Source organism: Mus caroli, chromosome 11 (genome assembly GCF_900094665.2).
Source record: "Mus caroli chromosome 11, CAROLI_EIJ_v1.1, whole genome shotgun sequence".
Lineage (NCBI taxonomy): Eukaryota > Metazoa > Chordata > Mammalia > Rodentia > Muridae > Mus > Mus caroli.
The window spans coordinates 85741604-85766591 of NC_034580.1; the positions used below are offsets into that span (position 1 = coordinate 85741604).

A 24988-nucleotide genomic window follows, 5' to 3' on the forward strand; every position below is an offset into this window, starting at 1 on the left:
TGTAGCCAAAGAGACTGGGTAAATGTCTACTCTTTCGATTCCTTCCATAGGAACTGAGTTAGACCTTGGAGTGGCCAGAGCTTGCTGGATCTCACTTTTGGTTCCTCTCCTTATGCTCCACTGATTACAGTAGAAGTCCAGCCTAAAAGCCATTCTACTTTCTAAGGGCCTATGGCTCACTCAGCTGGAGACCAGGCAGTTGGACAAATTATTTCTCTGGCTGGCCATATTTGGGTCTGTTCCATTCTATGATATAGGCAACTCTGTTCTCAGTAGCCTTTTTCCACAGAGCATTAATTAGGCCCTGCCACTTAGCTGTGAGGTAGGACATACTGACAGACTGCACAGCTTAGGGAAAAGAACTCTACAGGGTGCAGACTTGGACATTTCCAAAGGCGTTTGAATGTAGAATCTCAGTTACTAATGAGTGCCGGTTTTCCTTCTTTCAGTCATGACTTTCCTTGGGAGACCTTTCAGGAGGCATGGCTGAGGGTGAGGTGCAGCTCGTCATCACCACCACGTGATCATGATGACATCAACATGCAATCTTGCCTATTAGCTTCCGCATTATTAAGAGGATTAAATGATGTGACGAATGGAAAAATACACTTAGTGTGCTCCTGGCCAGTGAGCACCAGCTGAGGCTGGATACAAATTAGAATATGGTGTTTCCCTTTTCTACCATCTATACAGCATAGGGCATAAACTCTCCCAGAAACCAGACGTATCAAGGAGTAGGTTTGTCTCCAGAAGGGGAATGTTTCTGGAAGTGAGCAGTTGGCTGTTGAGTGTGATCTACACATGGGATTCCAAGACTTCTCTCGACTTCATGCTATAAACTGCATCTCTGCTTTATCACCCACCAAACAGAACAGGAAAAAAAAAGCCATGAAAACTGCCAGGCATCTCTTGGATTCTTCCTTAAAATTTTACAAATAGGAAGCTTTGAATTCGTGATCTCTGTAAGGTGGTGATCTGCCGACTTCGTACTTTCTTGATGTGATATCTTTCCGTAATGAAAACTATGGTAAATAGTTATTGGCCATTACCTGGATTCAGGGCACATGGTGGGTACTTAACACCAGCATCTCTACAATGGTCACAGTACTCTTCTGGGGTGAAGAGACACTAGAGTTCAGGGAGGTACAGGAACCTATGTAGAGGTGCAGGGTTTCGGAAAGGAAAATCTGCGTATTTCTTGGAAAGCATGGACACGTTTGAAAGGACAGCAGGAGTATTTCTTTTGCAGCATTTGCCAAAAGGATGTGCAGGAGACTTTCTAGGGACCCCAGGGGGACGTGGAGCTCTCCAAGCAACTCTCAGTTGTGACATCAGAGGACTTAATCAGAACATGGTAGAAACGTGACAGCCCACTGTACACAGGGAAATATTGCCTAGCCCAGCACAAGAGAGTCTTCTCCTGCTCAGGCTTTCGAGGTCTCTATGAGTGAAAACCTAGCACAGGTCTTCAATCTGTGGGTTGAGACCTCTTTGGGGGTCGAACATCAGATATCCTGCCTATCAGATATCTACATTCTGGCCATAACACTAGCAAAATTATAGTTACGAGGTAGCAACATAACTAACTTTATGGTTGGAGGTCATCACAACCTGAGTAACTGTATTGAAGGGTCACAGCATCAGGAAGGTTGAGACCAGTGCTGCAGTGCAATAGAAAAGGTGGTTGGTTCAGAAGGCCTGGCTTCTGATGCTGGCTCGGTAAAGCAGCTGGGGACTTCCTGGCAGCAACTCAACCCTCTGATTTCCTTTCTCTAAAAAATTATGGAAAATGCCAGGATGGTACACATATCCTAAAGGTTGCTGTTAGCATATCAGGGTCATGGTTGTTCACAGTGTCCTATTTATATCTTGGTTATTTACTGTCTGACATTTCTTATGGCCACATATGTTCCAGGATATCAGGCATGCAGTCTACACATTTCCCTGTCCAGGAATACTTCAGGGAAACAGAAATGACCAGACTTTGTTTATAGAACGAAAGACCTGTATATTCTGTATAGCATGTAAAGGTAATGACTGCTGTTGGTTGTGTTTTAGAATGTGATAAATGGATTTTTAAATTAGATATCAATTTTTCAAGACTGACAATGATATCATCCTGCCAGTGAATTCCGGCAACATTCAAGTTCAGATCACGATTGATTCTGTTCCAGTTTTTGTGGCTATTTCCCTAGAAGTTGTTCCTAGGGTTCACACCCCCTCCAGTGACATCTGATATCAGCATCTAAGTCACATGCCATGGAGATGGCGAGGCCTCATTTCTTGTTTCTAATTTTTGTAACCTCCAAGAGGGTTTCTTGGTTTTGCTGATTATTCTGCAACTTCCAGGTTCTCTCCAGATGTGAGCAAAACTGCTTACTTGGTTGAGCTGCTTGTACTTACTTGATGAAGTACTTGATTCCATCTGCTGTGTAAGCTTCCTCCCACCCGTAAGGTAAGCCTGGAGTGAAAGGAAACCAAAAATACATTTAATAAGATGATGAAGATAACTTTATTTTCTGGACACAAACCTCCCTTATGTTGACAATTACTGGAGTGCATTTCTTGCGCAAAATTATTTTCTCGAAAGGGGGAATTAGGACAATTCAGATGAGCTCTGGTACTCAGCATCTTTACAACGTAATAAATAGAGCCTTGAACAGTTAACAATCTGCTTTGGTTGCAATAACCAGATTATGACTTATCATTTACATGTGGTGAGGGTTTTTGTCAGCAGGATTCGTGCAGAACTTGGTGTTTGCAGTGGCTGGTTTTTGCCTGGAGGCAGAAGGATGGACAAGATGGCCTCTGCTTGTCTATTCTGGCTCAAAGTTTCTTTAATTGGCTCCCTTTGCATTCTTTCCCTCAGCTCCGCAGGGAATTGGGCATGAGTGCCAGATCAGCAGGGGTTGGAGAGGAGTTTTTGGACAAGACAAGATTCCTTATTAAGTTTGAAAGTTTAGCAAAGTGATTTACAATGGATGGTGGCATTTTACTTTGTTAATTAAGAATTTTGTGCACTAAACAGAAAAGGCCAAACAATTTGCTAAACTTAGCTTCCATTTCTGTAATGGGATTGAGAACAGTTAGCTAAAAAGGGATAAGGAATGAAGTAAGCAGGCAGCATAGGGGCATAGTCTGTACAGGAGCTGTGTTCTCATCAGAACAGGACAAAGCACCCCTCTCTCTCCCGACCCAACCTCCCCCTCTCGTCTCTACTGAGTCTCACTAGACTGCATAGTTTGGACATGGACTAATTGTGTAGCCTAGGCTGGCCTTAAACTTAAGCTCCTCTTTCACTTTCCTGACTGGAAGGAAGAGGGAATGCTGGCAGGCTGTGCTGCCACATTTTCTTATATCCCGATTTTAAGTCGCATCTCTGTAGACTGCAATAGTTTCTACCACTTCTGCTCTAACACTGGAATAGCTAAAGATTTTAACTGCGTGTTCCTATGAACTCTGCTACACTGGTTATCAAAGCTCTTTTGATAGGTATAAGATACATTAAAACATTGCAAAACAGGTTACCTGTCTCAGGTAGCCTACTGTTTGGGAATGTAAATAGCCTTAACAAGTACTCAATGACTTTCATTCTTCCCAATACCAGCAAGGGGGAGAGTGAGCGTATGGGAAGAGTGGAGCGACATGGCTGAAATGAACCTCTCTCTACTCCACTCCTATTCAATTCTTAAAGAAGAAGATGCTAGTATTCTCCTCTTTTTGTGGTTAAGAAAAACAAACAAAAGATTTTACTTTACACTGATTCCAGTCTAAGACTGTGGACCAAAATGTTGTAACTATCTCTTCCGTATACGACCAAGGCTGCCTTGGCGTTTCCACCTGCTCTTCATGATTGCATGTTCCCACTCCTATTGCAGTAGGAATCAATGCTTCTGAGAGCTCCCTATGAGCATAACTCTGGAAGTGACATCCTGCACATGTGTTCTTTCATATGTACTGCTCAGCTATGGTATACTGCTACTGCCCTATAGGACATAGTTGACTCCTTTTCTGTTTTCACACTCTCTCCATCTTTTTCTTTTAAATAGATAACTTCATCTAAGAGCGACGAGCCCCTTTACCTGCAAAGAAAACTCTGATGACAGTCGGTAAGGACCCTACTTATGTGACAGGAATACTGTTGAGTTTTTGAGTAAAATGGCAAAGACTGGAAAAGTAGAAAGCGGCTGTAATATGAGTAAGGCCTTTGCTGGATGACTTGTTTGACTGGTGCAGTTCTATCTGTTCCCAGTTTCTGCGAGTCACGGGCAGGTTTTAATAAAGTGAAAGAAAGAGATACACTGTAATAGTAGTTTTTTATTAAAGAGTTTTAGAGTTTATCATTGTGAGTGTAAGTGTGTGTGCAGGATGTATGTGTTCGAGGGCTTGCACACGCAGCACATGTTGGGAGTCAGAGGCCAGCTCTGGGTAGCTGATTATCTCCTTTCACCTGTATGTGGGCTTTGGAGGCTGGGTCCAGGCCACTGAACCTGCATGGAAGCCCCTTTACTCACAAAGCCACCTTGCCACACCCAACACGATGCCTTTAATCATGAGATCAATTTAGAATGAAGTTGACTGAACACTCATTCCCTCAGCTCTAAAGAAGACATTTATACCAACCCATGAAGGTTCGAGGAATGTCAGAGAAAAGGGGGTAGGAAGAACGCAAGAGCTGGAAGACAGGAAAAGGAGCTCCAAAAAGTTGTTTGGGGGTAGACATTGTCATTGCAGCAGCAATGACAGGAACAACAGCAAACGCACGGCGGCCGTGGATACTTGCTCTGAGTCTGAATGAGAATGCCCATCCAGTTAGATGGAGGTAGGCTCAGAGAACCCTACTATTCATTGTGGAGATATTTGCTAAGATAGATGGGCGTGGTGTAGGGGTTTGGGGGGTAGGGTAAGGCAGTGGTGATGGTGGGGTCTCTGCTTTCCGCTGTATACCCACTGATGACCTTATATGTTCCAGTGGATAATTTCAATCTAGTGACCATACAAATGGCCCTAGTTAACCAAAATGGATCACGAAACCACCCCAAAAGTCATGATTATAAGAAGGGGACCAGTAGGCAATAGGGAGTGGGGTACTGATAAGGATACGAGGGAATCAAGAGACAGTGGGGAAGAGGGAGAAACCAGAATTCATTATATATGTGAGTGAAATTGTCAAACAACAAAATTAAAAATAAAAACGATCATTTCTATGCCCTGAAAACCATAAATGCCTCCTTTTTTTTTCTTCAGAAGATCAAAGTTTCCTTTTTTTCATGCACTTATCATCTGAACTAGAACTATTTTTCATGCACTTATCAACAGAACTGGAGACTAATTAATCTCTCTGTGGTATCTCAGGAATAAAAAGATAATAACTGTCTAATTAAAAGAGAGACATACAAATAGCCCACTTCGTATAACAGTTCTTCTAGTACTCACAAGAGTATGTGACTGTGATATGTTGTTTTCCAGCAGTAATGATTTTATTGCTTCACAAGAACGATCTGGAAATCACCATAACAGAATACAAATACTTTGAAATAATTATTACTGTTACAGATAAGGAAATACTTGTTACAAACCAAAGCATACTTGTAACTACAGGCTACTTCTCCTTTCATATTTTTTTAAAACCTGTTGTTGACAAGTCTAAGCAGCCGCAGCTGTCTCTGGTTGGAAGTGTTTGTGAACTCTCGAATAACATTCTTCCCACCAGAGGCTGTTTCTCACCAAAAACTTCATGGTGAAGACTCCAATGCCTGCATGAATATCTTGCCAAAGTGAAAGTCTTGAATGTATTGAACTTAGAACCCTGGCTGTCAGCTAATACTCATCATATCCAAGCTCAAGCCACCATGCTCCACACAAAACCATCTCCTTTGTTTCCCATTCTATTCGTTGCCACAGATTCTCTGTTATGTTTGACCTAAAAGCTAATTTATTAAATATTGATTATGTGTTCGTAATTTTGCTCTGGTGTTCAATATATAATGATCAACAAATAAACATGGACCTTGAGCTCACAGATTTAAAAATAAGGAGGAGGATGTAGCATAGCCAGGAGACTGTGTGTCTAGCATGCACCGAACCCTGGCTCTCAGCACCAGTGCTGCACACATAGGGTCTGAGTGAGCTGGTGCATTCCATCACCAGAGACAGAGACGAGAAAAACAGGAGTTCAAGGTCATGCATGGCTGTATAGGGAGTTTGAAGTCAACCTATAGGAGACCCTGTCTCAAATATAAACAAACAAAAACAGCTCCCAAAACGAAAATGCTATAAAACGCACCCTCCCCTCAATGATAAATAAGCATAGGACAGCAATAGAGTTCAGGTAGGATGGAAACTACAGGGTGGCGTGAGCAAGTAACTGCACAGGCAGACCAAGTTCCAGGACAGAGAGAGACTGCAAACCAGTGGGAAAAGGTCAGCAGGGTCAAGAGGCTGCAGCAGCACAGGCCCAGGAGGAAAGAACACTCCAGGTAGCTGGCACACAGTCAGGAAGCCTTGGCATGCTGGCTGCCTGGCACTTTGAGAACCTAGGGAACTGCTCCCTCTGTTCTCCCCTCCCCTCCCCTCCCCTCCCTTCCCCATGATTCCTTTAGAGAGAATAACCTTGAACGGGCAGTTTCTTAATAAGGTTTGCTCCCATTGAGGATGAAGACACTGCCAGAGAATTCTGGCCCCATTATACACAGGAAAAGGCCACATAATTCAAACAACCAAAAACAAACTCCCCAAACAAACAAACAAAAAACAAACAAAAAGGAAACCCCCAAAAGCCCCAAACCATTTTTTGAGATACTCAGAGACCAATTTTTATTTATTTATTACCTAAATTTCAAGAGATAACAAGGCCTGCAAGTGGGGAAGGTGCACACTCTTAGCAGAGCACAGGGGAGGAAGCACTGCCCAGAAAGCCAGGCACACTAACATACTTTAAAGCGTGATGCCATTATGGTTCTAAGTTAGAACCTCTGAGAGCCCTAAACACTAGCACAGCTGCCCTCCTGAATCAGCTCATGGCCCTCGAGACTTGACAGGGATGATGTACCCAGGACATCACAACAGTATGCTTGCATAAACCAGACCTATGTCATGATAACACCAGTGGATGTGACAATGTGGATGGGGGAAATTCACAAGGCCTAGCCCTACAGGTACAGCCAATGGGGTAAGAGCTACATTTGCCCATGGGTATAAGGGCTGGTATTTAGAATATAGCAATGTTCCCATCTGTTTAAATATACTGCGCAGAAGGTATGTGATATCATTTGGTGAGGCTTTGAATCCTGTTAAATGGTATGGTGTAAAGAAAGATGGCTAAATGAGCTTAGGGGTTAGTGAGAAACATTGGAAAAATGGACCACAGCCTTGAAATGGAGAGAAAAGACAAAAGAATTGGGAGGTAGAATAGCAGGCGGCCTTGGTGAGATGATCAGTGAGTAGTAAGCTGGAGTAGTAAGATGTGAGGTCTGAGTGAGTGCACGCTTTCGCTTCCCACAGTCACAGTGCTGTGGATGGTCTTTGTGAGGACAGCGCACAAGCCACTGACAAGATGAACTGGAAGGTGAAAGTGAAGGAGGCAGGAGAAGGGCATGCGCTGGTACAGAGGGAAATGGACACTGAACTTCTTCTACAAGTAAATCTGACAAAGACCATACAACTCAGGGAGTCTCACACAGACCTCAGCACAGCGGGATCCATTTGGAGGGCTCTAGTGTCAAGCCCAAGGAGACTCAGCCTGTAGCGTGGGACATCACGGGAAGGAAAGAGGGGGGAGAGAGAGAGGAAAGGAGAGATCTCAATTCAGTAGACAAGGTGTCACTGAAGATTAGGACAACTATCACATGAGAAATTTTCAATTGGTTTTGAATTGGAAAATCTAACTCTATGTGCAGAGCTCTTGACTCTAAGTTGAGTTACATGGTAATAACGGTGCAGGGCTTCGGCTTTCTCATTTCTATGAGTAATCATCATAGCTTTCCCGCTAGCTTGTGCTGTTATCACGAGACTTTTATGAGTTAATATATAATGATACAATTATATGCAAAAGGAGGCCATTATTATTAATAGCAACAAAACCAGGAGCTTCTTTATTGCTCATGATTCTATTGATGTCATGCAGACATCTAACACAGGAAAAACTTAAATAGCTACGGGGCAAGTTTTATTGAAGGGAAGCCATACTTTTCCCATAATCCTTTCCTTGGTGCAGGAAATCACAGTCTCCACTTCATTCACTGTCATGTTGCTAGTAAATGGTTCAGTCAGCATGTGTGCCCCATACTGACACTCACTGATGTGTCCTTCTCGTTCCACAGCTCCAGCCCGTCTGCAGTGCCAACAACGAATATAAAAACCCTCAAATGATAGTCTTGCCCCTCTCACTAGAACAAGAGGAGAAAACAGAATCCCCAACAGCCCAGCCCTTGCTTTAGCGTTCTAAGTGATGATCTTTTGAGTGGAAATGAGCTGGATTCTAGGCTTAAAGACAAAATGGTCTATTTTAGACTCTTTTTTTTTTTTTTGGTTAGATTTAGGATTGTACAAGTTAATTTGTACATCTGAACTGTGGTGCCAAAGGAAGTACTACTTAATTTTCCCATGAAAAAGAAATCTATTATACTAAGTGATGGTTGTGACCTATAAATAACTAGACAATTCAGCATTTCAAGGGCAAGAGACATTTCTAAGGAAATAATTTCTAAAAAGAACCATATACGTTTGGAGTTGTGCTTTAAATTCCCCTGACTGTTAGACTTGCATAAATGCTGGGACAGCAGGCATTTTGCATCTGTGACTTGGTTATAGGTTGGCAGTGGTGGGTGGGGGCAGGGAGAATGAATTGTACCTAGTCACATATAATGTAGACATTACATATTTCAAGTTAGAACTCACAAATCCACTCCAGAAAGACGGTGCTCCATGGCAGGCAAAACAATGAAAATACTTTCATAGGTGACCTAGTTGTCCATGGTCCTTCTCCGGGAGGTGTCCCTACTTTTGGCAAATAAATATATTCTAAAATATCACTCAGCTAAAGAGGAGGGTGAGAAGGCTCTTATGCAGTTTTCACAGTTTCCTTTCAACACAGGAAAACTCTGCATTTTCAGTGTTCTTCACTCCCAGTTAGGGGTTAGCGTCTTGAACTCTGACATGCCAACGGCTGGAAAGCCCAGCTTATGTGCCCTTCTTCTACTGCTCCCTCGCATCCCATGACCCACAACATAAGATCTCGCTTACAGTTCTCTCTGGGCATTGACTCAATGGTAGGGGAATTTGGGTTGGCTCTGCTCGAAACCACTGATATCCAGCAGACTTCCTACTATGCATTGATCAAATCCAGTGGTCTGATTGCTGCAGTTTTCCTGGCTAGGGAAAACTAGTCAGGCCTCACTGAATCCAGGCAGTGAAAGGACTAGGGGCCCTTTGAAACCCCCTTGTGTGATGACAAGCTTTGCTCAGCACTAGTCAATTTGTCAGACTTGATCAATGTGAAGAGCAGTAATGGCCAACAGCCCAGTCAGAGTGCTGTTCCCACCATGTCTGTGGCTAGCTCTGTCACTTCCTTCAGGGCCTTGCTCAGATGTCACTGAGTCAGTGACTCTGGTCACTCAATATAAAACACCTTCTCTGGCACACATGAACGGCCTTAACAGCTTCTCCTTCTCCCTCTCTCCCCTCATTTCTGTTCCCTGCCCCACCACACTGCCAGCAGTACTGCGCACATAGAGGACTCTTAATTGCTATTTGCCGAATTGAGGAATCAATGTTTACTACACCAAATGTCTATGGTAATACAAACACCTACTATTTAATCAGACTCAATACGAAAGGAGAACATTTTAGAAAAAGGTGTGGAAAGGGTGCTAAATTCAGACGAGAATTTAAAGTGGCTCTGTAGAAGGCCATAAGTAATGATCTGAATTATTTTCCTATGGGTTTAAAGTTTCTTCCTCATGGATTACAAAGCAGAAGAAGGAGATAGCTTCAGTTTATTTTATTTTACTTTTTTAGCCCATGTGGGCTTGGAACTCATTATGTAAAAGCAGGCTAGTGTTGAACCCAGTAGAGGTTCACAGGCCTCTCCCTCCTGAGTGCTGAGATTATAGGCATGTACTACCACATCTGGTTGTAAGTCCTTACAAAGGTAAGCAAGATTTCTTCAAGATACTGTTTCATCAGTTTAATACACACATGAAGGGGTGAGTGGCTGCTGACCATGACTTAGGGATCCATTGGCAGTGAAGGGGAGATACCTGGAAAAATGCAATCCTTTTTCCTGTTTCCTTTAGGGAAACTTATTTCATGATAGAGATTGAAAGTCGCTCTCCAGCAAGCTTGACTGATTCTGTTGAGGAGTAACAACATGGCAGGTAGTTCAAATCAGACAGGAGGAGTCACCGAAGCTAACAGGCTGCTGGAGAATAAATGTGTAGAGGCGGGAATTTGAAGGGCTGCCTTAGAATCCTGCCAATTGAAGTGCTTGCACATTAGCGCAAACAGTGTCCAGGTCAGAGATGGGAACGTTCTTAGGGACATGTCACTGAGAAAACTATGTGAAACCCCACATACAAACAACAAAACCTTCATACCTAATCTCATTTTTCTTTAGAGGTATAAAATGTTAAATTAATACATAGTTTAAAATAGCCAGAGAATTATGCCCCCCCCCAATAAATCTAGAATATTTAATTAAAAGTTTCTGTTCCATTCTGTGGTTAGTAGATGAGGGAGAGGAAGTGACTAAAAATGGGGAGAAAATGAGGAGGTATACAAAAGACTGAAAGCAGACAGGGAAAGAGATCTAAGATGTATGTGTGGCTCTTACCTAAATTGGCTGTAAAATCTACAGTTGTGGGCATGATTATAGAGTGAAGGAGGAAAAGAGAAAGAATAGTGAATTCATTTCCTTTTGTTAATTTAGACTATTGTATTGGTTCTTCTGTGAAAAATTTAAAAAGGCGCTCCTGTGTGTGTGTGTTTGTGTGAAGATGTCTGTATATGTGTGTGCAAGTACATGTGTGCATGTATACATGTGGAGACTAGAAATCAACCCAGAGAGGTGATGCTTACTGACTAATGAGCCCCATAGATCTGTCTGTCTCTACTTCCCCAACACTGAGATTAGAGTGTGTGCCCAGAATTTTTAAATGTAGCTTCTGTCCTGGCTAGTTTTATGTCAACTTGACACAAGCTAGAGTCATCAGAGAGAAGGGAGCCTCAATTAAGAAAATGCTTTCATAAGATTGGGCTGTAGGCAAACCTGCAGGACATTTTCTTAGTTAGTTATTCATGGGGGGAGAGCCCAGCCTATCATGGGTGGGGCCATCTCTGGGCTGGTGGTCCTGGGGTCTATAAGAAAGCAGGTTGAGCGAAACTATAAAAAGCCAGTAAGCAGCACCTCTCCATGGCCTCTGCATCAGTTCCTGCCTCCAGGTTCCTTCCCTATTTGAGTTCCTGTCCTGGCTTCCTTCCATGACGAATATGATGTGGAAGTGTCAGCCAAATAAGTTCTTTCCTCTTCATTTTGCTTTTGGTCACCATGTTTCATCACAGCAATGGCAATGCTAACTAAGACAGCTTCTGAAGACCTAACTCAGGTCTTCTAAGCACTTTACCAAGCCATCTCATTAGCTCTACTCCTTCCTAGAGGGGACACAGTCCTGCCCCAGAGCACACAGTTGGGTAGTCCAACAAGACTGCACTCTAACGCCCAATGTACACCCCTGAGGTCTGCTTACTGCACAAAATGATGGTGCTCTGTGCAGACACACAGAGAGGCTTTCAGAAGTTTCTTTTTGATCCTGTATATATTGCTTTTGATTTTTCTAGCCTTTTAAAAATAGTGATAGGAACCCAGAAGTTCATATTTTGAGCAGGTCTCACTACATAAGAATCTTTTACACTTCTGAGATCAAATTTATCATCATACTGGTTCCGTTTGAGAACCTAAGATGTAGCTAGATATCTAGATATTATAATCATGTTTCATATTCTTGTTTGTTTGTGTCTCTGGCAGGAAGTGGCCTCCTAAGCAACGTTCATAAAAGAACAAAATAAAACTATACAGAACTTATTCACCAATCCAACCAATCACGTCTATTTTAAGAATATGATTCAAAAGCCATGGAGACCTTAAATGTCTCTTCCATATTAGATCGTTAGATCACCTTCTACTGTCCTTCATTTCAGAGCCTGTCCATCTCTATTGATTGATGTGGGATGACTTGACATCTGACCTGCTTCACTGATTAGACATGAAAATCTAACTCGAAAGTAAAGGTAATCAAACTGTAGTGACTAAATTTATAGAAAACACGAACTGATAAAGTTCGAAGTGTTTTTAATATGAAGTGTTTAAATACAAAGTGGTATTAAATATCACTCTTTCTCATGTTTTCTAAGAAACATAGGAAAGGCTGAAAATTAATTCTAAAAAGAGTCTCAGGAATTTGGGGAAAAAAACCCCTTAATTCTACTTGGAAAAAATATGATTTTACTATCTTGTGTGATTATGCATCAACCATAGTAGTGGTTTTATATGATTTTATATGATGACAAGTCATATGTATTTAGAAAGTTAGAAGTTGAGAGAAATGAGAAAAAAGCCAGTTTCAGAGAGATAATATGTATACACCTAGAAAACTGGAAATATTCAGAGACCTGTTGTTTTTTATTTGAGGTATGAATATCAAAAGTATAAAAGAACAAGTACTAACCTTGTAAAATTCAATTTATTCAATGAGGGATAAACCTTTGTTTCACATCTTTCAGTTGAAAATAAAATGCACAGATACATTTGTTAATCATTAGGCCAAAACAATATTCTTGTTAATTAGACTTCTGTGTGGGACCTCTGTTGGGGTTCTGTGTTATTGTTATGGCAATCAAAATGCAGCAGCTGCTATTCCTAGTGTTGCTTGCTCTATAGTGGACTGAGAATTATAGCTATGACCCAACCCAAAAGCAGAATCTAGCTGTCTCTAACTCTGCCGAGTCTTCCCAGACAACTCCCTCATGACCTCGCAGGGGCACTTTACTCAGAATTAGAATTGCCTCAAGCTTTCAGATTTTCCAAACTTTTATGTCACCAACTTACTAAGTATATAATGTAGAATGAGTATGACGAATACCTTAACTGGGAACTGTGTCAAGTTCGCTGTATCTAGTGAGAAGCCTCTTAGATGTACTAGGACCCCAAGTCCATATGTTATGTAGAGAGGATGGGTGGGCTGGGTAGATGGACAAGGGGGTTAAATAGAAAGAATGGGAAATAGCTCTTTTTTTTTTTTTTTGAGAAAGTGAAGAAAGAGAGGGGTTTGCAGAGAAAGAGAAACACTAATGACCATAGAGTCTTCAGTATTTATTCAGGAAAAAAAAATACTATCAGGATGACTGAAAGACAAATGCAGTTAAAACTATTACATTTTTCTTGGTTTCCAAAAGACCAAAATGTTTTCTTTCTTTTTCTGATATCTCCTTCTTGGTCTAGCACTGACTTTTATTTAGTCCTCTAAATGTTCCCAGCACTTGTTATGCCTGGATGCCTTCCTTCATGCTACTTATACATACATCCATGATGTGAGAATCTACCACTTTTATAACTTTAGAAATCACATGCATGCCAAAGACCCTCAAGTTTATTTCTCCAAACCCACTACTTCTTAATCCAGACTGGTAACAGCAGCTCCCTGAAACATCTCTGCTTAGATCACTCTTAAGGCAACCTGTGCTGAGTTTCCTCCAGATTAAATTTTAATTTACACCCCAAAACTGGTCCTCTTCTCCATCTCCCCAAGTGAACCTTTGCCTCAGCCTGAAGGCTTCATGTCTGTAATGTGTCAGAGGTTCGTCTCCCTCATCTTCCAAATCTCTCTCTCCCTCTCTCTCTCTCTCTCTCTTTGTTTCTATCACAGCAGTGAGCTCACAATGGCCATAGAGCTTTCTCAGGTTCAGATGTCATTTATTGGTTTTCTCTTTATTCTCCCCATAAGGTCTACAAGGGCAGGAATGGACTACCCATTCTCATGTACCAAGAACCTGGCAAGTGCCTGCTACCTAGTAGGTCATCAAAAAACGGTTGATGCATTGTTAGCGCTCTAGATTTATTTTAAAGAACTTCTTTATGTAGATCAAAACATGTTGTTATTCTTTTAAGAAAAGAGGACTATTTAAATATTTCTCCATGGAGGGATGTCTCTAGAAATACTCTTGGTTATATTTAACTGATGAACTCATCTGAAGTATACAGAACCATGCACTTGGTTCTCATTAATAAAAGGATTGCTTAAAACCCTTCCCCAGACAGGGCTCCTATGCAGCTGACTCATAGATTTATTGTTAGCGGTAGATGCACAGAGAGGAGGCATTGGTCTTCCTCAGGAAATACTACAGAGATCTGAAATCTAGGTCAGACAACACTGCTCTAAGAGGGCTGCAAACGCCCACTTAGCTCTCGCTGCTCATCACTGAGATAAGAAAATCATGTTTAAACAACAATGAAAAATTACTTACTCTGCAATTACATTTGGTTAACTTACACAGGAATGAGCTGCTATCATAGTTCTCTCTGAACCTCTTGCAATTTTAACATGTCACCATGGTCTGTAAGGATGCTTACAGTCAGTGTCTCCTGAGGGTAACCACGAGACAGAAAGCTAGATAATAGTTATTCTTCTGTGAGAAGTTTGATCTGGAAACCCCAGCATGGTTTTATACACCAATTAAGTTTCTGTGGTGCTGGCATGTCACATGTCATGTCAGTGACTAAACAGGAAAGAGCTGCCTGGGACATTCCATGCCCTCATGGTTTTCTGCACTATGGTGCATGCATAACTGTGTACTGTGGCTCGGGCACTCATAGCCTTCAGAAACAACACTAGCTACGGTACTGCACTCTGATGCTGCAGACCCAATTCAAATGTCCAAAGCAGTGTGGTAAGTGCATTTATCAGGTTGTTGGAAAACTGTAATGTTTCCTTTAAACATTTAGACAACTTTGACAAATGCATATGCCCAGTAGGCTTTTTTTTTTATACTGAGACATAAAATAAAGGGCTAAGGTATATGTAATAGCAGACATATAAAGATGCAACAGTGCATTCTATCCTCGAACTTGTACTAACATCTATATTGGGCTACAAAGACTAGTGTACACCTAATCAGACTAAAATTTTCAGCAGTTCAGAAAAGACATGTAGGAAAGGGAAGGCTTTCCCATCATTTCCTACAACAGTTAAATCTAGCCCATGAATTGTGTCTGATTAGTCAAATTTAGCTCAGACATAAATCTTGGTTGTAAATTTAAAAACCAGTCCAAGCTTTAGCGGATGGCATCTCTGCATCTTAACAAGTGTTCCTGGTCCAGCTTAGCTCTCAGCTCCTGCTCCAGGTCTGCTGCTGGGTGAACACTTCTGAGGACTGATGGGTTTTAATTGCCTGTGGCCTGGAGATCTGCATTATGTTAGTCATCAGCTTATCTCGCAATAATTTGTCATTGGATTTTGTTAAAGACAAAGACAATGGCTTCTACTCCCAAAGATAAAAATAAAGGTAGAGTTAAAAATTCAGAAACTGCATGAACAAAATATGCACTTCTATTTGGGAAGCAGCACATAATTAGTTACTTCGAAAGAAAATTTTAAGATGATGAGAGGCAAGACGCCATACACATGTAATTTTTCTTTTAGGGTCTTTAGTCTGAACAAGCGAGCTTGTGCAAAGCTCTGTAAAGGCGATTGGATGCAACAACGAAGCTGCTGCAGACAAGCAGCAAGACACACTTCATCTTGATACATTTTTTTTTTTTCATATCTTTGGATAACAAAAGAGCTACGAGGTTGGGAGGAGGGGAGGGGAGGGGAATGGTTGGATGTACTGTATGAGAGCAGGTTGAATTTTCAATAAAATAATATGTTCAGTCTATTGCATTTATATATATGTTTTTTTTTAAAGGGTCAATGTGTTTCCTACGGAAGTCTTTGGGGGTTGATGTACTGCAAGATACTTAGAAAAACCTGAAAGGTTCTGTTTCCTCAAGTTAATGCCAATTCACCAACTACTCAAGAAGAGAGAGAGAGAGAGAGAGAGAGAGAGGCGCTTTAAAGAAAAGTGTAGTTTACAAGTACACACCACAGAACCTTGCAGTATCTTACCAATACAGACAGGTCCAAGGTCAAAAAACTTATATTGCAGAGTCAGGATAGACTATTTTCAATGAAGGCCAAGGTTAACAAAAGTCTTTATTGATTTCTCCTATTTTGTTATCTGTTACTTAAAAAAATATTTTCTCCTGAGTAAAAAAGGAGAGGAATAAACTGCTGCAAACACTTCAAATCAAGGGGGATTTTGGACACATTGTAAAGCAGAACTGCCGCACCCTAAGATCCCATTACGTTTGATGGGGAGAACTTATTCTCGGTTTTAGCCATGAAAGGCATTTTATCTTTGTTGGCCATTTTCTGCTGTTTAATACTATATGACCAGTTGTTTTTAACCAAAAGGGTAGCAAGACCATCTCTCTTAATTGTCCTTTTACTTAAACACATTGAGCTTAAAATAAATGTCAAGCCTTTCAGGAAACAGACAGAGAAGAAACCTGTTCTCCCACAGAATCTTCATCAGTGAAACTTTTGCACTTAGCTTAGTCCCAGAACCACTTTTATCACCACGTCTGCACACAGCACACACACAGTGCTGTGTGGATCCCCAAGAGACATATTACTGTTAATGGCCCATCCAGCCATTTGGTTATCATTATATAGTTAATGGCTTTTTAGGATAATAACTCTGATACAGACAATAAAATGCCTTAATTAGTTTATCATCCTCTTTTCTCTGAGACGAGATCCAGGCCATATCTGACTTTATGAGGGGGCACATGCTGCTCTGAAACTGGGTTCCTGCTTTCTTGGTTCTAGGAGTCCAATCTAGTCCTAATCTAGATTGCATGTGCAAATGAAACTCATTTATAGTAATTTTAAATAAAGAAAAATGGCAACGCCACAGGATATCATGGGAGCAATAGATAACAAATAGTAAACGAGATGTGAAACTTTGCAAATACACAAAATAGCACATAAGGGAGATCTGGCATTGTGATGGTTGGAAAGGTGGGAAGAAGATGGGATCAACTTTGTTTTTTAAAAAAGTATTGATGCGTGTGTGTGTGTGTGTACATTCCTGTGTGAGGGCATGCACTTGTTATCGCATGTCTGTGAAGGTCAGATCAGACGGCAACCCTTAGGGGTTTGGTCCTTTCGTTCCTCGATACTCGAGGCAGGATCTCTAGTTTGCTGCTATAGTGGTTTTTTTTTTGTTTGTTTTTTGTTTTTTGTTTTTTTTTTTTTGTAAACTGCAAACCAGGTAGATATATTCTTCTCTTAAAGACTTTAACAGTTAAAAATGGATTGTACTGGATTTATCTCCACAGACCCGTATTCTTTAGAAACTTTGGAAAATAAATGTCATAGTCCCACAGGACAAATCTTCTGGTTAGACTGTCAGTATATTGTCTTTTTTTCTCTTTTTAAATAAATTTTTATTAAAATGGCATGTGTTTGCCAATCTCTCAGACTTGTCACTGCTGTAAATAGGTGACCATCTCCTTGGCCACTGTGCCTCTGTTCAGGCCTCAAGGGCAGGCAGTGGCTGGCCAAGAGACACTGGAGACCTAGCAGCCATTTGCCCTGGGGTTGCAGGGCGCATGGCATCCCTTAGAACTCAACATTAGTGACAGCTTCTTAGGGCCAGGCTTTAAAACCCCAGTGGAAATGGTGTGGCTTTCACGCCCAGAGGCTTCACAGCTAGATGGAGCCCACTGGTCTCACTGAGAATCAGGGGTGAAAAACAAGTAAACTGGATGAGCAAACAAATGAAAGTGTTTGAAAGCCCTGAGAGTTCACAGACTGGTTTTAGGACATTTTGTTGTTGTTTTGGTTTTTTGCTTTTAGGAAATGGGACTCTTAGTGTGCAGCTTATAGGTTCGGCAAACCATGTTTCCTACACTGGGATCTCATACAGGCCTGCAGCTCAAAATGCAAGTCTGACATCTGGGACGGAAGGCATTCTGAAAAATGGAGGATCTAATAAAACCAAAGACGTCTCATGTTCCATGCTGGCTGTCACAGAAGGGCTGGGCATCTGTTGGTCTGAGTGTAGCTGGTCTCGTGTGAATCCAACTCGGTACACAATCGCTAAGCAATACAACAGGTCAAGCGAAGTACATGGTGCGCAGTGTGTCCTGGTGGACCTGGACCGCCTTGGCCAGTGCTTGGTGATCTTGCCCGTTGCTTCATCATGTTCTTTATCCACCAGGTGGTACCTGGCTCGGAAGGCCCCCAGGTGAGCATAGTAAGCTGGTGCAGATATTGACACAGAGCGTGTGCAGCACGCGTAGGTCAGAATCTGTAGCTCATCGGAAGGAAAACGACCGTCATCCCAAAGCACGTGGTAGTGGGAAGGATGGCTTGTCCCCTGGATGCAGCATGACTGCACAGGTAGAAGTCAAGCTCAGTGGGGTGGGTGATATTCCTGTGCCTGCTGGAATGTTTCCACTCTTTCCACTCGTTTTTTTTTTGTCTGTGTAGAAGAGGTGTGTGTGGTGCCGCTTCTGCACCACGATGAACGTGATCCCTGGCTTAGAGTCCTTCTCCAGCTTTATGCAGGCCTCTCTGATGGCCAGGAGCTCATGGTGGAGAACCTGCCAGAACTGGCCCTTGGGGACACCATCTCGGTAGAAGACGATGCGAGTGGGCTTGAGGTGTGTAGGTTTATAGAACTGAATGAGCAGCTCTCACACCGTGCTGCTATAGTTTTTTCACTGGGATCAGTTGCCTGCAAGTTTCTAGAAGATTCTCTTATCTCGCATCCCATCTCACTGTAAGAGTGCTAGGATTATAGAACCATTGTCCTGTCTAGTTTGTCCATGGGCTCTGCGGAACTCAACTCTGAGAGTCAGATTTGTCCAGCGGGCATTTTTACTCATCAAATTGTCTCCCTGGCCTGGCAACTCTGCCTGTATGGTGGGTATTGGAACAGAAAAGCTTCTCCACTTTATGGGAGAGATGCAGAGACAAATCAGAGAACTCATTCGGGTCATGTAACTCCTAACAGCTAGAGGCGGGATTTGAACGTTAGCCATATGGGTCTTGAGTTATTAGCCACTATACCTTTAAAATATAACAACAACAACAACAACAACAACAAAAAGACCTGTAAAAATGTTTTGAAAAGCAGAAATCAAGGACCAAAGATTTCAAACCATAACTCCCTCTTGGTGGTGGTCCAGGCCCAAGTGTTTCTAATGGTTTATTCTATTCTGTAGTCTTTCAACAAAAAGTCTAACACCACTCATATGTCAGCAGGAGACAAGAGTAAAAATATTGCTGGCCTAAGCTTTTCCTTCTTATCTTAGCAATTCTCAATTTAGAAGAGAGTGTGAATGCAGAGAATGTCAACTTGTTGACGGCTCTCAGAGCACAGCTCTCCAGAGTCCCAGGAATCTGGACCTGGGCACGAGTTTGTTAAAATCTAGTAGCGTTTAGCATATGCTATAGATAACAGTGTAGGTTCAGGTGAATCTTCTAAAGCTTTTTTATTTTTGATTTTGTATATTTATGACATGTGGTATATTTTGACATGTACATATGTAGTGTAATAACGCGTTTGTCCCTTTTTGAACTGTATGTATGGAAGCATCTGGAAGGCAGCCTTTCAATATGCAGCCTTCTATAACGTCTTCCTTAATCTTGCTAACTTGTACATCATGGTTACACAGCTGATATTTATAAATAAGTTTCCAGCAGATACTGAAATGCCTTATGAATCACAGAAGATTGAACTGACATTCGAAACAGTACTGGTGAAACGTACTGCTGCCCTTCGCCATCTACAGAAACTGGGCTCTTATAGATAGGTCAAAATGCTTACACTCGCGGTTCAGCCTTTCTCATGTTGTCTCCTGGATCCCAGCATTTAGCACTGATAATCGTTCCTCAGGAATTCTCTCCCCTCCCCAGTAATCAGCTCTTCATTTAATTCTGCCAGCTTGAGTGCTCCCATCTGGATCCTCTACTGTCTCTTCTGAGCTGTCTCTGAGTACTTCTCCTTCTGTCACATCCGTTCTCTGGGTGTCAGGGCTTCAGCTATCACAGACACACTCCTCTTCTCTCATCCAGAGCTCCACAGCCTGACCCTGCTCCCAACCCTCACTACACATCTACCAACTCCTCAGTGTTTCACCTACTTGTGCTCCTTCTTTCTGAAAAATGCCTCTTTATTTGCTGACATCCTTGATTGATAACAGTTTGGAAACCTCCATGAATCGAGCTTCTCTTTCAGTTGTTATGCGCTCTGGCACAAGCACTCCCGAGATGTTGCTGATGTATTTACTCCATAGTCCTCACCAATGATAGCTAAGGTCCAGTCTGCATCCCTCCTGGTGATAAAGTGGTTCTAATGGGAAGATGAAGCATTGGGTGGCAAGCAAGTCCTGTTAGAAAAAGCAAGTGAGCAGATCGAGGGGCTGACAGATCAAAAGGTGGCATGGGATGAGAGAATGGAATGGGATGGAGGCAGAAGCTTTGTGGAAGAAGGGGACTTCATTATGGGCAGGTGGAGGGCCATGGCCACAGGTCTGGTATAAGAGTAGGCTTAGCATGTCGGAAGGACTACAGAAAGATGAATATGGCTAGTAGATACAGTCGGAGTGACAAGCATATCAACTAGCTGTTAAGGCACCAGATGAAGAACCTAGTAAGAGTCAATCACCAGCCTACTGCTGAGCAGACAGAACTTCCCAGAGCATAGCTCTAATTACACTTGTTCTTTGCTCAAAAGCACCAATAGATCCTCACTGTCTACTAAGCAAAAAGCCTTCATAACACTTTGCCAGGTGTTTACAATAGTTCACAGCCAACTCCTAACTTATTTTCAATTACATCTTTTTATTATTTGTGCTGAAGACAAAGGCTTGAAAAATGATAGTCTAGGACCAAATCTGGCCCATCACCCATTGTTTTTTTAAGTAAAGTTTTATTGGAACACACCTTATCAATTTCTTATTACCAATGACTGCTTTCCTGCTACAATGGAAGAGTTGAGTGGTTGCAACACAGACACAGGGCCATTTTTTTAAGGTCACCAAACCTAAAAGATAATTTGCTGAATCAAATTGTAAGCAAACTAATTTTAAAAATTCCTTCCTTGTTTCTAACCTTACATTTTATCCTGTTACTTTATGTCATTCCTTTCTTTTACACAGCAATTCCTGTTTTCTGCCTTCATGAACCTCCATTCTATTCGTCCTTCAGGGATCATCTACTCCACTCCATGAGCCTTCCTTCTGTTCCGAGGATAAGTACAATAATGTCTCTCTGAAGCTGTTCCCTCCCTGGTCCACAGAACCTAGGCTCTGTCATATTATATATGAAGGATGGTCATTTGATCTGAAATTAGAAGGACTGCATTTGCTCAATGTGATCGCCAAGAGCCTTACAACTGGGGGCTGGAAGCAGAAGGTCCAGCACTGGAATGAAGAAGTGCTGTGTACAAAGCTGCACTTGACCAGCTGGCTGTGAAGATGGAAAGGCAGTGTAAGTAGCTAGAGTCTAGAAGAGGAAAAAACAAAAACCCAAACCAATCAAACAAGAAATCCCTAAGAACTTCCAGAAGAGCACGAAGCTTCCCTGAATCTCAATTTTAGCCGAGAGAGACCCATTTTGAACTACAGGCTTTTAGAACTGTATGGGAATATATTTGCGTTGTTTGAAGACACCAAGTTTGTGGTAACGTGAGATAGCATTTACGGGAGACAGATGCTATTTCTCTCCGTTCCAATCCATGAACACTTGAGACTCTTCAGTGTCTCTTCCACGCTATAGCTGTATCGTTTTCATACATACTTTGATTCTGTCCATACATGGCTAGCTCCCCAAGGGACAGAAGCATATAGCTCATTTTACCCTTGCATCTGTTATGACGACAACCACAGGTGCCTTGTCCAGAGCAAGGTATCAAGAAATGGTAGCTAATGGATGCTTAGTATGTTTGAAAATTTGAAATGCACAATGTCCAAGAAAGCAATTAGGAATAATGAAAGAGAGTATTTGTTAAAAATTTTCAAACTGCTAATAATGAGGTATAAAGGTCAGGCACTCACTGGGGGCAAACACAAATGGATAATGCTAAAATGCTGTTTCCAGTGGGAGTTTTCAGAGAAGGACTCTGAGGACAAAAGGAATACAAGATAAGGGCATTTGACTTACTGTCAGATTATAAAAGGTTTGTGCCTTCATCCATCCTGCCAGTGTCATTTGGGAACCTGACAGGCTGATGGCACCTTCGAGCTCTGCAGCAAAAGCTCAGATAAAGCGACACACAGCTCTGCAGACCAAGAAGAAATAAAGAAAACTGGGTAACGGCTCACTTTCATTTTAGGGCTTTTCCTTTATAAAAGCACACCAGTCCTTTCTGTATGTGCACAGTGGAGTCGTCTGTTTCCTTGTATACAAAGAGTTGCTCTTTCCCCAGGTGGTAAGAAGGGTGTGTCCGTGCAGGGAAAGGTGACTTTTACCCGCTCTGGGTGAGATGACTCCCGAAGGAGTTCATTCACCAATCACTGAGCATCAGGCATGTGTCAAGTGCCATGACAGGTGCTGGAGGACTGAGCTGACTGAGACACTGTCACATGGTGAGGTGGAAGGCTGTGTCTCTGGGGACGATTCATGACAGCATTTCTCACACAGCAGCGGCTGTCTGCTTCTGGAGGCTGTGGTCTTAATTAAACCCGGAGAGCCTACCCTCTCCTCCTCTCACACCTCCCTCGGTTACACAGAGAGGGGAACACAGAGGGTGTTTGTAACTTGTGAGTCTGAAATTTGATTCAAAGCCTTAAGAATATAATTTCTCTCATTCCAATAGAAGACAATTTTGAATTCCCAATGAAGTCTGCATTTGCTCTGAGACCGGTCATCTCCTAACCCAGGAGTCAGAAGACACTGAGTGCAGTTTTCTTTCGTGGTGTCATCAGTCATTACACACAGCAGCTACTGTAAACAATACCCACAGAACCCCCCCACGTTCTGCAGGGAGGGAGCCTGGCAGTGGTTCAGGGGAGTCCTCTGTGTAAGATCTCATAAGGCTCCCACTGTGTGTGGGGCATGAGTGAGGGCTTATCTGTGGTGTGCCTAGGGAAGGTTGAAGGCTTCAGCCAGACTGTCCTCAGATCCTTGCCCTGTGAGTCTCCCAACAAAGCAGTTAAATTCTTTGAACCCTTCCAGGAGTAAGAAAGCCCAGTGTAAAACAGACACTAAAGTCCTGTGCAATGTAATCAGGTATGTCCTGTTGCCAGGAAGGCATTTTACTAGCTACAAGCAGACAACACATCCTGAACATGTTCCATGGGAGGGGATTATACCAGACCATTAACATAGGAAACACAACCATGGGAGCCACCCACAGAGTCTGTCCAACACATGATTTAAGAATTTTTCTCTTTATGCTACATCACATCAGAATTTACTTGCTTTGTTATTATTTTAAATATGCTTATTTTTAACTATGTTTACTGTGTCAATAATTAAGTTAGGCCTGGCTATAGTATTTAGGACACATATTAATATTAATCTAAGCTGTCTGTCTGCCCATCTTTTGTGCATTTGTTTAAACATGTAAGTTCATTAAAGAACTTTGTCAAGTTTCCCTTGATTTGTGCACTACGGTCTCTTCTTTTGCCGTGACTGTGGTTCTATACTGTGGAGTTAACTTCTTAGAATTTATTGCATCCGCCCCTTTCTAGTCTCTAAAAATGAGAACAAACTCATTTAATAAAAGTTTAAAGCAGCTCCGGACTTTCCTGGAGTCTGTGATGTGTCTTCAGGTGTGTCACCAGAGCAGCAGGTTAAGGAGACCTTCCTGATTGTGACAGCCTGGCAAGCAACAGTTAGCAACTGACCTGCTTCGGGAGCTGTGTACGGGCTGGTCCATGTCTGCTCTTGTTGCTTCGCTGTGGCTTCTATTCTCACCTCCATTTCTATCATCTTGTCTGTCATTTCTGTCACCTTTGCTCACATCCAAACTTCCTGCCCAGGAGTCTTCCCCTGAGGCCCTCCTTAAGTTCTGGCAGGTCTATTACGCTAGAAGATGAAAGAATCTTCCATAGACAGACTGCAATCACAAAGTCCCAAAAAATGGTGCCTCACATCCAGTCAGGGATGGATAAATGTAAGATGGGTGACTTTGTTCTTCTACCAAGTCTTATTTAAACAAGTAAGATGTACTTGCTGTGACTCTTTAATACAGTTTCTCATGTTGTGGTGACCCACAACCATAAAATCACTTAATTGGTACTTGATAACTGTCATGTTTCTACTGTTAGGAATTGTAATGTAAACCTGTGTTTTCCAGAAGTCGCAGGCAACCACTGTGAAAGGGGGCTGCAATGCTCAGGGTGAGAACCATTGCTCTAGAACTATTGCATACGTGGCTCCAAGGCACTGCTTACGTCTTGAAGTGAGATTTCTATGCTGTTTTAAAGCCCTTTTTACATTAAAGAGATGCTTTACACTGCAGGGGTAATAAATGATTTCTCTTAAGGAAAAGCTCAGAAGTTTCTAAGGAAGACAAGACACAATCTTCTAATTCTTTCTGAGAAGGTCACTATTATCACTGTGTTAGAGACCCTGTACCTGATTTAGTACCACTGCACCTTCAGGAGCAGAGTCACCTATTGCTGCATCCTGTGTATTCATATCAAAGTCATAAAAATTAGACAAACTGTATTTTGGTCAGTGATTTTAATGAAAAAACCTCCCTCCAATGCAGCCTTATGGAGTGCTTGACATTTCGGAGGACACTTTCACACCAAGCCCCTTAATCCTTGAGATGACCCCATGAAGATGATATCCCGATTCCACCGAACTTAGGAACTTAGTCTGCACAGGTGAGAGTGTGCACCACAGAGGCAGACAGCTTCTGGGACAGGCGG

The 24988-nt window shown here is 42.1% G+C and overlaps 1 protein-coding gene across 2 annotated transcripts in view; it reads right to left on the reverse strand.

The window, feature by feature from the left end:
- Stxbp4 (syntaxin binding protein 4) overlaps positions 1-24988 on the reverse strand; it is a 152970-nt gene that overhangs the window by 15930 nt on the left and 112052 nt on the right. For both annotated transcript variants that reach the window (XM_021177757.2, XM_029483796.1), the window contains exon 17: positions 2404-2461. In XM_021177757.2, coding sequence (XP_021033416.1) covers positions 2404-2461 — 58 coding nt within the window. The remainder of the gene's footprint in view (positions 1-2403; positions 2462-24988) is intronic.